The sequence below is a fragment of the Colius striatus genome, chromosome 15, assembly GCF_028858725.1.
Source record: "Colius striatus isolate bColStr4 chromosome 15, bColStr4.1.hap1, whole genome shotgun sequence".
Lineage (NCBI taxonomy): Eukaryota > Metazoa > Chordata > Aves > Coliiformes > Coliidae > Colius > Colius striatus.
In genome coordinates, this window is record NC_084773.1 from 22,471,033 (window position 1) to 22,486,686 (window position 15,654).

Here is a 15,654-nt window from a genome sequence, read left to right on the forward strand (position 1 = left end):
CAGAGGTGTCATCATTGTTCCTTTTTATGAACTGAAAGCTTCTTCTGCCTGCAGCTTTTTAGTATCTTATTTCAAGACATGGAATTGTACAAAATACAGCAAAGCATCTCGCTGTGATTGAGTTGGAACTGAATTTCCAGAGAGTGTTCATAAGAAAATAGAGTGAAGTTGTGATCTCATTTAACATACATATGGAAAAGAATTTGTCTCTTTACCTTTACCCTTTAGGTTAAAACCACTGCATGTTGCCACATACCGAGCCATGTTAGCACGGATTTATGCAAGGAAGGTCCTGCTTGACTAACCTTGTCTCCTTCTATGACAAGATGACTCAGTGGATGAAGGAAAGGCTGTGGATGTTGGTTTTTGTACTGTAGTAAAACCTTTGACACTGTTTCCTACAGCATTCTCATAGAAAAACTGCTCATGGCTTGGATGATTGTACTCTTTGCTGGATAAAAAACTATTTGAATAGCTGGACCCAGAGAGTGGTGATGAATGGTGGCAAATCCAGTTGGTGGCCAGTCACCAGTACTGTGGCTAGTTCTCTTTAATATCTTTATCAGTGATCTCAATGAGGGGATTGAGTAAGTCTGCAGATGACAAGTTGGATCTGAGTGTTGATCTGGAGGTTAGGAGGGCTCTTCAGAGGGATCTGGACAGGCTGGGTCGATGAGCTGAGGCCAATTGTATGAAATTCAGTAAGGCTCAGTGCTGAGTCCTGTACTTGGATCACATCAAACCCAGGACATGCTACAGGCTTGGGAAAGAATGGCTGGAAAGCTGTCCAGTGGAAAAGGACCTGGGGGTGTGGGTCGGCAGCCAGCTGAACATGGGCCAATCATGTGTCCAGGTGGCCCAGAAGGCCAATGACATCCTGGCTTTTATCAGAAATAGTGTGACCAGCAGGTCTAAGGAAGTGATTATCTCCCTATACTTGATGATGGTGGTGAGGCTGCACCTTTTATACAGTGTTCATTTTTGGGCCCCTAACAACAAGAAATACATTGAAGTGCTGGAGCAAAGAAAATAAGTTATCCTTAATATTTCACATGCTGCATAGAAAAATGCCATCCATAGCCTACAGAGCTGGCATTTTAAATAACCTTCAAGGTCTAATCACTAATTTACCCCTACAATCCCTCTGCCACTCAAGTAAACGTTATTTCTCTTAGTGGATGAAGATAGTAAGAAACATTTGAGGTTTTAGACCAACAATAAAGTATCACAGCTTTTAATTATTTTAGCTCAACAGAGTCAAATGTAACCCAACTGACCATTTCCCATGCACGTACAGGTTTATGCTTTTGAATTTGTGTGAAGTGGCCACATTGCCAGTACGTCAAAATGTTATCAGGAATCATGGAATTTCTGTTATGTCTACCTTGATGGTGGTTTTCAGTCAATCAACATAGATGACTGAGTTAACGTAACTGGAAAAAATACATGTTTCTTACTACAGGGCCAGAGATTAAAGGCCTAGAGGTTACAGGTTGCTCAGGGAGTCTAGGTGAAAAGAACACTCTGTTTCCGGCCTGCGGAGCTTGTGTCCTCCGCTGCAGTTCAGTGTTATCTCTCACAACATCCTCTGTAAACAGAGGAAGCAGTTAACAGGCATTTAAAAATGCAGAGAAGTGTAATTTAAAAGATGTTGTGAGTTGATCATTGCCAGCAGCTAAGCACCTAAACAAGCTAACCCTAACTTCATCCTGTCCCAACCCAGTACTAAAGAAAGGATGGAAAATGCAGTGAGAGAAGATATGAAGAGCTGGTAGAAACAGTTAACTCTAACACATCCTCAAGTTAATAAGTGACTGAGAAACTATTCCACTATGCGCACACATTTCAGCAGTATATACTCACAGATCTATATATTCACAAAGATACGTTCTGTGTGCACACACGGGGTTGTGTGGACGACAGACACAGAAATAGAAACACATCATGCACCTCTCTCTTCAGTTTTAGCACCAAAATGTGTGAAGAGAGCTGTTCTCCCATTCTACCATGACTGAACATGCGTGGATTTGCAGAAAAAGGTATCTTTTGACTACACCCTGTGGCACAACCCTGCATTAGTTCAGGTTAAAAAACATGGGAGCCTTACCTCAAACTCCTGAATTGTGGTAGCTAGCTGGGAACATTTAAGGCAGGTGTCATCTAGCAGAGCCAAATTATTATCAAACTCCATAATGTATGCTGTGTGGTGATTCAGCCTTGATTTTCTGGAGAGAAAAACATCAGCAACTTTCTGGTTTTCCTCCCTAAGGCCACAGAAGGAAAAAAAGCATCAAATAATTAAATAAATCAAAATAGCAATACTTCTTTCTCATTGTATTAGACCCACAGTGGCTAAGGACATTGTGCAGATAAAGCCTAGGGTAAGTGGTAGGAAAGAGGAAGTGCTTCACTGGCATACTAGGCAACAAAAAGCGCTGCTCTAGAATGGGCACCATGAGGGGCTGATCCTTCAGCTGTGCCTTTGCCATGGCATCGCTTTGTGCCTGTAGTGAGTACAATGTCTCCTTTCTGGACACAGCTTCCACTTCCCTATATAGACCTTCCAGCTGCTGCAGTGCTTTGAGCACTGGTTGTGGGGGATCATGTAATGTCTCCTCCAGCTGTAATACCATATCTTCAACTCTTCTTTATTGCCCCCTTCTCAGCACTACCCCACTGTCACCTGTCTCAGCATCTATCTGCACAGTATTGAAATATGTACAAAGCATGTGCAAGGAGAGAACAGGACAAATTCTGACATCAGACAGAGTAATCATATTTGAGAGAGGAACACAAGTTCCTAGGGAAGTCAGAGTAACAGTGTCTGGGAAAGCGCACAGGGAAGGACTTTAATGGAAGGTTCAAGGGTGGTGGTGACCTGGGAACTTGTATGAGCATATCCCTATTCCATGTGTCATTCTGTTGTGTTGGCAGCATTTGGAACACAGCCCTCTTTCTTCCTCAGTACCACAGAGTAGTTATGGACATTTCGAGTTGTGTCCCTTCTGTCTTAGGGAACAGGCAGCATGCTGCTAGAGTAGGACTGTGACTTCCTTAGGATACAAATCATTTTAGATCCCAGCTGGAAACAATCCTTCTGTTTGTGTTATGAGTGTATAAATCAAAAATAATTGATGGAATTTTTAAAATGTTTCTGCCATTTGCAAAAGTCCCTTGGTGGACATGAATTAATATACAGTTCCCTTTAGCCTTTTCTTTCCTTGTGTGCTTTGACTTGATATGTGCTGTTCACTGTTCAAATGTTTCAGTATTTGATGTCTTAGCTTGACATCCTCTATATTACTTCTTTCCTGACTATATGCAAAACTGCCAAAGTAGTTCAGGTTCTACTCTTTTCATCTCTGCTGGAATCCCAGCTTCTCTACTGCTGGGGTCAAGGGAAGACTGACAAGTTCACCTGCCTGCTGTGGAGGACATGTTGAGGTCGTCAAACCGTACCGTTCCATACTTACCATTTAAAGACTCTTTCTTCCAGTTCTCCCAGGATGTCTTGGTGTAATTCATAAATTTCAGGGAGTTCACTTAAGCCCTGCTTAAGTTTAACTTCTTCCTGTTCCCTTTCATCATCTTCTTCAAGCACTTTCAAGATACCCCCATAGAAGTTCTGTGAACAACAATTGCAAAATTAGGCAAACAGACCTAAAGTCTGTCTTTTGAAATGTTCATTACAATTTATTGACTCCTAAACTATGCTTTCTGGGAATTATAAGATATGCCATCAACAGTGAGATAGAGTGTGCTTAGTGTAGCAAAATCACAGCGTATATTTTCTTCAGTTCATTAGTTCATACACATTTTCAGCTGAATTCTACAATGCTGTCAACTCAAAATTAAACATTTCACCTGACCAAGCCATCAGACCCTTATGCATAAAATGAGTTTGGTATGCTTTTGTTTACTTTGCCTTTTTTCTGTGCTTTTCTGGGTGTAGTTGGTCTCAATTTTATACCTTTTCTTAACCAGAAACATGATTTTTAAAAATTAAGGATGAGATTCTTCCATCACTTCATTGGATCCAACAGCTTGACATGTAAACCATCAACATCAACATGTCTTGTGCAAAAATTTGCAACACTTGTCTCCAAATCTCAATTTGAAGACAGGAAGAAGCTATATATTTCAGCTATGGAACAAATAATTTTCCCTATGAAAGCTGAGACTTTTTTCCTCATCTTAAAAATGGTTGTTATCCTAAAGTGGTTTATAAGTTATGTGGGCACAGGAGCATTTTTGTCTATATTAAAATGTAGCTATCACTGGTACATAATAGGGCACATGTTTAAGACTGCATAGTGCAATGTTTCCCCAGCTTTGACTTGCAAATGAAAAATAGGACCTCTGTCTGAGGAGGTCTAAATGCAAACTGTGGCAATGGAGTGCAAGGCAGGAAAGCTGATATTATGCAGAGGTATAGCTAATACTTTGCTGCGGAGTGGTGTGGGCTCTTACTGTTGAAATTCCCAATTCTGTTAGTCAGGTCTTTGTGTGCAAAATATCTGAATCTCAGTTTATCTATGGAAATAAATGAACAAATAGAAATGTAAGAGCATCCAAGTTTGTGATGGGAGCAGAAATTGGACATTCCTGTACAACTGCTTATTAACTGTGAGTGCCTTTTGCAACTTTTTTCTGAATCCAAATAAGCAAGGAAGTACATGGAATTTTTATTGTGTAAGATGAGGGAAAAAGAGGTGGAAGTGAAAACCAGGGTAAATAACCCAAACAACAGCTTAGGAGAGAAGCCACATAAACTGTGGTTTTGGTGCAGCAGCTGCAGACTAGGAAATGACAAAGCTTCCTTCCTTATAGAAATACTACGTCTCTTTATCTGGCCTCCCTTTTTTTGTGAGTGTGTGAAGGTAAGGCTAGGAGATTATGGCATTCTGTCTTATTGCTAGCCAGCCTATATGTACTGTTTTTTTCTACTAAGTACATAAAATTGGATATTTTTTATAATTCAGCATTAAGCATACTTGAACAAAGGCTTTGCAGTTGAATATATTTAGATTCACTGACTTTGAAACCAGGAGGGACTATATTGATATGATGTGATCTAGTGTGGTCTGGTCAGTAGTTCAGACCACAAGACTTAATGGAGTATAGCATTACTAGGAAAACAACCAACTTTGATGAAGGCAGAATCTACCATGTTACGGATATGTTAACACAGCACCCTGACTAAAATGTAACATGTCCCAAAAGGGGCATTTGGTGGTCTTATGAAGGATTAGGTAGCTCATAACCACAGTCAAAGCCCAAGCATCTATTCACAGCAGAGCTGGTGTTAAAGCCTTGGTTGTGTCCTGTCAAACTAAGACTATCATACCAGGAGCTGTTCTTCCAGTAGGTTCACACGGAGCTCTGCTTCAGCCCAAGATCTAGTGTGAGGGAAAACTTTAGTGTCTGACCAGTCTGACCAGATCCATGCTGTGAATGTATTTTTTCACATGGTACTATGCAAACAATGAGTTATTATTAAAACTAATGTTTCTTCAAAGTTACATTAAAAACATTCTCTGTGGGACCATAGAAGTCAGTTCATCAGGGAAAAAAAAATGCAGCTGCTTTAGCAATTGCTGAAAGGTGATTCTGCTGGATGAGTTAATAGAAATGGCAGCTAGATTTTTCCACTCAGAGACAATTTCCTGGTCTCCTACCCCACTATATGTGATGTGGTCAAATGGGCTGTGAAAGGAAGCAGGGGCTTGAAAAAAAAAAAACCCAAAAACGTCTAAGGTCACACAGCTCATTGAAAGATGCCAAGCTGTTTCTATCTGGCCCTGAACCAGGATGGGATAGATTATCTTCCTCTTTCAGGATCTAGTGATCATGAAACCTGTTCCCAAAAAGTCAAAATCTGTTCCCTGAACTTGTTTAGGGACAATCTTAGAAACTTCTGTGGATCGTACTGCAGTTTCTCATGGCATTTTTCATGACTCTGTTTTCTGTCTACTTAAATTTTCTAAGTACTTGGTGTAATTAAGGAGGAGTCTGAAAGAACTAATTTCCATGAAACTTGCTAATTTCCAGGTATGAGCAACTCAACATAGTATGTTTAACTGGAGATCCTTATTTTACATTAGCTAGTCCACTTTAGTTTAGCTGTATTGATTTCAGGATGCTGGAGATCTGATTAGCATGGCTGTTGTCTTGCTGAAAGGTTCTTCAAGCAGCTGGAAAAAATTCCTCTCTCCTCACCAGTAGGAGCTGACTCCAGGCAAAAGCAGTTTTGAGTCTCCTCAGATCCATTGCTGCCTTTTCTGTTGTAACAATGTCAACTGCAGTGTAGACACTGTCTCACTATGAACTAGAATGACTGGAAAATCTAATAGATGCTAGCCAAAAGGAAAGTCACACACACTTTGGTTTTTTATCAGCTATGACAGATTAAGCATTTGTTTTCTGAAAAGTCACTAGAATTAGGTAAAAACAAAGATAATTATGACAGTTTTCTTTTTTACTAACTCTATCCTGGATAAAGTAAGATCTTAAAAGTTCTAAGAGCATTATTATGTTTCCTGATTGATCTGTGTTGCTGCTACCGGCAACATCACCAGGCCGCCTGCACGGATCACTCAGCTCACCCCCGCTGAGGGGACAAGATCACTACATACACAGTATGGATGATGCTTTATTCCAGCTTATTGCTTGCTCCATGCACTTTTATCTGCTAACACAAGCACCTCCTTTCACTCTACCCCGTGCCCTCCGCCTGTACTCTCCACCTCTCGTGTTACAGCCCAAGATCTTCCAGGCGCCTGCAACAGATCTGGGTGTGATTTCCATAACCTGTCCTGCCTCAGTACCACAAATAATCCCAATGTTGTGCTATTCCAGGTCTCATCTTTTCTGCTCTCTGAGTGTGCCTATCTAACTACATATTTGAGCCAGTGTATCCTCCAGAGGCTTTCCAGCAAACTAAGTCAGTCAATCCATCTTCTGGACATCTTTCCTAAGTCAAATCTGCAATCTTTCAAAATCCTCAGTCATCATAATTAATCCAGACTGGGGAAAGGGAAAGAATCCAAAGGGTTCTTTCAGCTTATTGTGGCTGGGGAAGTGAATAGCTGTAGTAAATTCACCTCTGATGTGCCTCAGTAACCTGTTATGTTACAGAAATATCTTCTTTTCCAAATTAACATAGTACAGCTCTGAATCCATCTACTTTCCAGCATAGCTAAGCAATAAGATTAACACTCTTTTCCCACAGTATCTCAGTAGATTTAATTAGTCATTAATTGCCTGCCCCTTTGATTATAATGTATTCTCAGACAAATTATTTCATTCCAGTTGCCTGGATAGCCAGCTTCCTAATGATTACTAAAGAAAACCCATGCAGCATAACAGTAATCACTGCAAACATCCATTAAAAAAATAATTATGTCAGTATTGAAAATGCTGAATGCCTGAAGTCATTAATCAAGTGCAAAGTGCTTTTGCAGTCTCACAGACTCTAATCAATTATGGCATCTCCAGGTCTCCAAGTCTGCCACCCAAGCCCCATCTAAACACAGAAGGTACCAAACACTAAGTCAATATAATTCCCTGCTGGATCAAAACTTTTTAGAACAGAAGCATGAATCAAAACTGTTCCGTTCCATGATGCTCACAGAGCTCAGTCTCATCCAAGGCTATACGGGCGTACAGATCTCACTCCTGGACTGCCTATACCTGCATCAGTGTTCATGTGTGTGCTATGAAAGCATAACCCAAGCATTTTGGACACCGATGAATAAGTCTGATAATTAAGTGAAACAAAGGAGAAGAAAACCAACAGCCACAAAGGTTGTTTGTGGTTTTGTTTCTTCCACTGTTTGTACACATTACTAACACATATGAGTTACATTTTTTCCCCTGGAATGCCTCTGAAGAACTTCTCTGCTGGAACTGAGGACTGTAGCCTGTGGAGCTTGTGCTAAGGGCATGAGACAAGAAGGAATGGTTTATGTGGAGCATTGCCTGTCATATGCTTGGCTCTTGGAGTACAATCTGATACCTTCTGTGGATATAAGATGATTTAGAGATGCTGTGGCACTGCCTGCCAATGGTAAGAGGAAACTGATTGCAGGACAGTTTTGGGGAAAAAAAAAATCAGGCGTCTGGTTCAGGGATACAGAAAGGTAGCCCAGTTTACCTGGGATCAGCAACCTGGAAACCTTTGTACCAGGCAGTTACCTCCAGGTACTCTTCTGAAAGAGCCAGAAATACCAGCAACCAGAGGTTTTTGGTAGAGCACTTAGCAAGAAAGTTCCCTGCAGGATCTAACATCTATGTGAAATGCTTCTTAAGCAGCAATGTATAAGATGGTAATACAATCTCAATGGAAATCCTCGTTCTTACATATTGGCTACAATAGCAGGAGACTAAAAGGAGAAGGGAGTTCACTACCATTGTATTGGCTTTACCAATAGTAATTAGTAGTCCTACAGTTTGACCAGCAGTTGCTCTCCAAGTGGGAACGGGGATCCCTTCTCATTGGCTCTCAGCACTGTCTTCCCAGCGTTGGACCTGCATTTGAGCTAGAAACTGTGGATTTCTAGTAGAAGAAAATGACACTTAATTCAAGAGAAATATCAGAAATGAAAAGTATTTCAGTAAATAAAACCTTTAAAAAAATCATTCTACTAGAAGGATCAGATTGCTAGACTCTGTGGCTGAATTTGAAAAGCTCTGAATGCCTGCAGTTGAAGTAGTGTGTTCCAGGTCTTGGATGCTGAAGTAAAATCTATACTTGCTCCTTGTGGCATCGTCTCAGTGGAAGAAAGGAAGCTTCTACCTGCAATAATGCACAAAGCAGAATAGAGCTCAACTGCTTCCCAGATTGTAAAGTACCTTCATGATGTTGACAATGAGGAAAGAGACCTTAACTCAAAAAGAGTATGATGCAGTGCTTTGAAGAAGCTAATCATCTGTTGTTCCACCAGTCACCTGCTAAAGAAATATATATGGTATATATAAATTACACCAATCAAAGGTCTGACTTCTGATGCTAGTGGGCAGAATTGGCTTCCCTGTTTATGTGTCCACTCTGTGTTAAAGAACAGGAAAGGAGTGATGAGAGAATAAATTCACCTGGGATAGTTCTAATTTTCAAGGAGAATTCTGTTTGGTGAGGTGTGTGAATTTCCATTAAAGAACCCAGCTGAGGAAAAAAAACAAAGAGGAAAGGGAGCGTACAGAGCAGATTCTGTAGTGAAAAACCATGACCATTTTTCTGCCTCAGTCCCCAGGTGGGGATACTGGCAAATCTGCTGGAGAAATCACGTCTGCATGCTCACTCACACAACTCCGACATAGCCTCTGTCCTTCTGAACTTTTCAATAATCAATGAAACAAACATACATATAAAAATACATGCATGTGTATCTAGAACTGTAATTGCTCCCCAAGTCAAGCTGACAAACAAACTGATAATATATGGAAGTTAAGCATATTTGCCTCTCTGTAAGTAGGCCAGGGAGGACAACAGAAAATCTTACTACAGACCAAACTTAGACAACTGAAGCCTGCACTGATGGCATAAAATACTGCAGGCTTTCACAACTATTTTCACTTAAAAAAGAAAACTGATTCAACAGATACTGCATACTGCAGGATGCCGAGGTTCTTTTGGACACATAGGAATTACACCTGAGAGAACAGTGAAGAAGTCAAAGAGGAAGAAGACAGTCTCCATATTAAAGCTAAATGAATGCATGAGATGCTGTACAGTATGCTGTAAGCCAAGTCTGACTCATGGGTCATTTCTGAAGGTATCTTCATTATAGCCAGCAACCTCTCTCCTAACGATGAAAGTGTCACCCCTGAATTAAAAAGTGGCACATCTCCTGTAGCAGAGTGAGTGACCTTTGATCTGCACTGAGCAGTGATCTTCCCAGATTTCTCATTACTGAGCTCAGCAGAAACAATGCCAGTTGAATGGCAGAAAATTTCAGTAGACACAATTAGTCTCTTATCCTGCCATTACAGAGTACAATCTAGGTCAGGAAACCTGACCTCAACACACACTCACATGCAGTCAAATATACACATTCATCCAACACACAGCAAATGAGTTTCACAACTCGCAAGCTGTAGAGTATGTATTGCAAACACTGTGTCAGTGGACCTTGTTACCAGCGAATTGTCCTGATGCCAAATGTGCTAGTGTGACTTCCCTCTCCTTTTAAAAGATATACAGATTATTTGAAAGCTATTTTGGCTCAACATTCTCACTGCAGAAACTCTCTGGCTGATGCATAACTATTTTCCCACTGCTGATCAAGACAACAATGAATGAATAAATGAGAAGAAAACCCCAGTCTACTGTAAGTGAAGACAAGCTATTCTTTTCTAACAGTGCATCTTTAGGCTTTTATAAGAGCTTCAGAGGGTCTAACAGCCAGATAGCTCTTCATTTAGTCAGTAGATTCCATTCACTAAAACATTTAATTAAGGAAGTAATGACTTGATTGGTCTAGCAGAACTTTGAACATCATCCAAGAAATTCACAGTAGTAAAAAAAGGCTCATCCAATCATTCGCTGGTCCTGCAAATAATTAGAAAGATGGAATTGTGTTTTGTCTAACATGTAATAGTGGCCCCTAAATCAGATGTTTATTTTTTGTTCTTAAGAATGTGCTGCCCACAAGAATTCTGAAAGCAGAGTTTAACAAATGAGCTTGACTTCCTGATAATCTGCATTTAGGTATCTTTGAGCTAGTGACTCGAGCACCAAGATGAATTTATTCTTTTTTATTTCCCAAGATTTATTTTGCCATCAGAAGCTTTGAGATGCCTGGTGCAGAGCTGGGTCCCAGACTGCTCCAAAGGCTGGAGAACCAGCACGTATCTATTCATATCATATTAATATCTGTATCTTCGAATGCTGAGGAAGCATAAATCTGGGGTTTGATGTTTCTGAGAATTGTGGATCATTGTTATGAGGAAAATGCAAACTAGGAAACAGGACCAACTTTCTTTGAACAGGGAGGTGTTGGGGCTGGTGTTTTTTCGGTGCAGACCTCTCCTTTTAGGTACCTTAATTCATTAAATACTTTGGAATGACATAATAATGATGTCAGAGGGTTTTATTAACAAAAAAGGTGCTTTTATATACAAAAGCCAAGGCCAAAATCAAAATCAATGTGAACATTGTACACTATCAAGCAAGTGCTTGATCCCATATAGACTGAGATACTGAGGCAGTCTGAGTCTCACTGTTTAATTTGTGTACATCTAGTAAAGTCATTTGAAACAGATTGGCTGAAGGGAAGCAAATGAATCAGACTCTTGGATCTTAAAAGTGATATGTGAGACATTAGACTGAGAAGGCAACCTGGAACATTTTTGTTCAGGAGCAAGAAAAACTATGACAAGTGCAGTTGGCATTACTGGGTAATAAAAATGGGAGAAAAGAATGACAAAGTTTCAGGATTAAATTATTCTGAAGGAAATGCAAAGATTAATCAACTTTGGAAAACAAAATTATGAGTACCATGAGACTAGGGACTTGGACTACGAGGCCCTGCAGTCTACTCAGTCCAGAACATGTTCTCTAACTCCCTGCTCCAGAGAACTGCATTGCCTTTGAGCAGGGCAAATAACAGCTAACCTTTTAGATTATTATCACTATTACCACACCAACTGATACCAAATTTGTGAACTAACACAGTGTTTCCACTCTTTCAGTTCAATAGCAGAGTGGGTGTATGGAAATGTCATCGTTTTGGCAATCAATCAGTTTATTAAAGCCTCTGCTGAAAGGCCAAACAGACTTTGTACACTGAATGAATAGCAGCACCAGCCAGGCTTGGAAATGATATGGGAAACTGTTCCGCTGCAGGCTTAAGAGAAGCTGTTTTTTTTTCCTTTCTGAAAGCAGCTAGGGTGTGGTTTAGTTCCTTGCTTTTCTTACCAACTTGTGGGTTTATATAGGAAGATGAGACTTGAGACTTGGAGATGAGCACTTAGAAACTTTTCTTTTTGAGAAAGCTGGTGATGAGGAACATGTCTGCCTGAGCTGAGATGTGCTGTTGAGGAAGCCTTTGGTCCTAACTGGCCATGAATGGGATGTTACACCTTCAGGGCAGTTTGGTGACTCTGTGGTCAGACATCTGCCAGTGGGACCTTTATCAGTGAGTGCACAATGAAGCACATATTTTACTGAAGTGACTATACCTAATGCTGTTCAAATATATAAGAAGTATGGTGAAGAAACCACCCAGGTTTCCCCAGGGGACAATAGATAACTACAACTATATCTTACTAGTGTGAAATAATGTGTTTAGCTGTACAGATATTGGAGGAAAGCCAGGATAGATGGGGCAAATGGCTGTGCAAGGTTGTTGCCAATTTATCAAAATATTGGTAGACTCGAGCTAAGCAGCTACTTTCCTTAAAATGTTTGGTTCCAAGCTGACGAGCTTGGCAGTTTCTGATTTTTTGAAATGCAATTGTTGGCAAGATATTTGCCATGTTTAAGGCTGCTCTGCTGCTGAGGCTTTACAGCTTTTCTGAATCTTTACAGCTTTCATATTGACAGGCAGCAATACAATGCTGACTTTTCTCTGCATGAGAGTTCCTGCCCACTACGAGGGTTTGGGGTGTCCACCCCAGCAACCTGGGGCTACCTTTTGCCTTCACAGAGAATTTCTTTCTAAGCAGCAGTGGACATACTCTGTGTGGTAGCTCTCGTTCCCTACTGCCTTGCAACTAACAGCCAAGAAATATGTTGACAGTGAGGCTACTTAAGCTGTGATACCAGTCTGCAGGAAAGCAGTGTTAGGTCTGTTAAAAGGACATGAGTCTTCTAGGACAAAGTCACTCACTTGTGGGTTTATGCCATGCAAGAGCTCTCAGTCAGACACTACAAGTGATTCTTTGTGCATGTTCCTTAATGAGTTTCTGACACCAGAGTCTATTTTTTGCACATGGTGACCATCTGTGTCACAGTGTGGATATCCAAGGCCACGCTGATATTGCTTTATCAGAAAAAAAGAAGCTTAAAAGGAAGCAGAGGCCATTCAAACCAATACTTGGCTATGCTTCATAACTCTACTTCTGTCTCTCTCAAAAGACAGAGGGTTCACCTCTGTCTATCACCATCTCCTTCTCTGTGATGGGCTTATTCTACATTTCACACCAGCCTCCGAGCCACAGCAAGTACTGTTGGCCAACACTTTCACTTGTGAATGACAAATGCCATACTTGAGGATCTGTAGCAAGAGCAGAGCAGTGGCACACATACTGCTTTGCAATAGTTCACATAAGCCATTCGTCCTCAAATTCACCTCAGGCCCTTCAATGCTTTTATGTCTTCTAAATTGCAACTAATAGAGCAATTAAGTTTCAGTGATTAAAATGGTTGACTTACCATGCATAACAGCTGGAGCATCTCCACATATCTAGGGAAAGAGACAAAACTTCTATTAATTGCTGTCAAACCAGTGAAGAAGGGTGGATTGTACAGCTTCAGTTTCAGGAGAGCAACAGATAGGTTGTGACAGTAAACTCACACTTTTTCTGAAGACATCAGCTCCTGGGCAATGAGGTAAGCTCTGGACTGGCCCTCTTTCTGTCAACAGCAAAAAACAGAGACAATTAAGAAATGTCACATTTTGGGAGGTAAAGCACTGTTAGAGATCCAGTGCTGTTAGAGGCCCAGTGCTGGATGCCCAACATGTCCTCTGTGGACAAGCCTGGCTCTGCAGTACCAAGAAGTAGAGTGCATTTCCCCAGCAGTCTAGGCCCACTCTTTCTTTGCATACACACGCTGTCACACTCTGTAATTCCTCTTACAATTAATATGTCTTAGGCAAAAGACATACACAGGGACTGTAGTGTCACAGTCTAGGGCGAGTTTGAGACAGTGTCTCTAGGCGTTGCCTGTCTTGCGTTACTTAATTGCTGTTTGTTTAACCAGGAAATGAACTCTGAGATTGACGGCAGTGTCGGGAGACAGATTTCTGGAACTAGGGTATAAGAGGGGGTGCAGGTCCCTCAAGCATCAAGTTTCTGAAACAAAATCCAAGTGATTATTATAACACTGCCAACCTCACACCTTATAAATTGATCTTGTCTCGTAGCCTCATCACTCCATCTTCCCAAAACCAAACGCTTAATAAAATGCTTGCAAAATACAATACAGAATTGCCCTGAAATACCTCCCCATTCTCTCCAATCTGTAAAACATGCTGATGGCAGGAAGGTCACAAACATAAAAGCGCATTAACCAGGTTAGGAGCTTGTACAGTTGGTACAGCTCAGCTGATCAGCATAACTTGCCAAGCAAAGGTGATACCCTGCAATCGTATCTTTATTAGCTAATAAAGTCCTACTGCCCTCCTGTAAATGGACACTGACTTTACTGATGGAAAACTAAGACATAGAGATGACTTGTGACTTGCTCAGTTTCCCAATGGATAATGGAGCACATCACAAGCAGAAAGCTCTTGTTTAGAACAATAAAGACCTAAAAGCTGCAGCTCTCTACAGACAACAGGTGTGAGCACAGCTGAAGTTAAGTACTAGTCTTGCATAGTTAAGCTGTGAAACTTTAGGATTCATATCCCCTTTGTGCCTTCTGACAGAGCTAATATTAGGGCTGAGAAGGGGCAAGTAATGAACTGTTGAGAAAGGTGGCTAATGGCCCAAGATGAGTGTGCTGATGTGGCACTTAACTGTTGCAGATTCCTTTATTTGTGTGGTAGTGATCTTATTAATGTAGGGATGACATCTCCACACTGAGTCATTGATATGCTCTGACTTTGTTCTCACCAATGCCAAGGCATCTAACATGGGCCCTGACAGACTTGGCTTTGATTAAGTGGTAGTTTGGTGACAGTAAAAGCTCTCTGTTGTGCTGCCCCAGCTCTTTGCAGGACCTTGATCAGAACCAGGTTAGTTTCCTCATAACAGCTTAAAAAATTGTGGGCATGGGGGCTAATCTGCCTCCACGGAGGTGGAACAGGGTTGTATGTCTGAGAGCAGCAAAAGCAGATCACAGAACACTTTACTAAAACCTGTAGCGTTAGTACTGTGCAAGCCACTCATCTGGAGTATTCAGGGAGTTATCCTTTGCATTTCAAAAGTAGGGTAACTAGTCAAGACATAAAAGCAGTAGCTCCATTGCTGTGTGTGTCACTGACTTTCCACGCTGACATGAACAAACAGCGTCTCTTCAACATTTTCCGATGTGTGTGTCTTGTTTCACAGACTCCTCATGGTAGATGCACTGTAGCTGGATGGTAGCCAGCATAAGAGGGCTATTGTCACAGAGATTGACAGCAGTTTGCAAGCTTCAGCCTCTGAGCTGAGTGACTTCATAATGCCCCTTTTGTAATTATTATGAACTATGTAGCAGTTCACAGTAGTGTCACAGTGGTGTCAACAGTAAACTGAGGCATTATAAGAACAAGTGACTTTTTCAGACTGGCTCTGTGAATCAGTGAGAGAAAGAAATGCAGTCCACATCTTCTGTCTCCCATGCCCCTTCCTTGAAGAGCTAGATGGCAGCTGTCCCGGAGAATCTGTGTAATTATATAAATCAAGAGCTTTCCCTTGAAAGGCATCTGAATTAGGTGCTTACTCAAGACACGCACATCTGTCATTCTCAACTCATGTTTCATTTTTGTGTGTGTGTGCATGTTGTGT

General features: G+C 41.0%; 1 protein-coding gene across 3 annotated transcripts in view; it reads right to left on the reverse strand.

The window, feature by feature from the left end:
- FGD5 (FYVE, RhoGEF and PH domain containing 5) overlaps positions 1–15,654 on the reverse strand; it is an 85,950-nt gene that overhangs the window by 31,692 nt on the left and 38,604 nt on the right. For all 3 annotated transcript variants that reach the window (XM_062008689.1, XM_062008690.1, XM_062008688.1), the window contains exons 4-7: positions 13,518–13,576; positions 13,376–13,406; positions 3,474–3,625; positions 2,108–2,264 (exon numbers count right to left, since the gene is read on the reverse strand). In XM_062008689.1, coding sequence (XP_061864673.1) covers positions 2,108–2,264; positions 3,474–3,625; positions 13,376–13,406; positions 13,518–13,576 — 399 coding nt within the window. The remainder of the gene's footprint in view (positions 1–2,107; positions 2,265–3,473; positions 3,626–13,375; positions 13,407–13,517; positions 13,577–15,654) is intronic.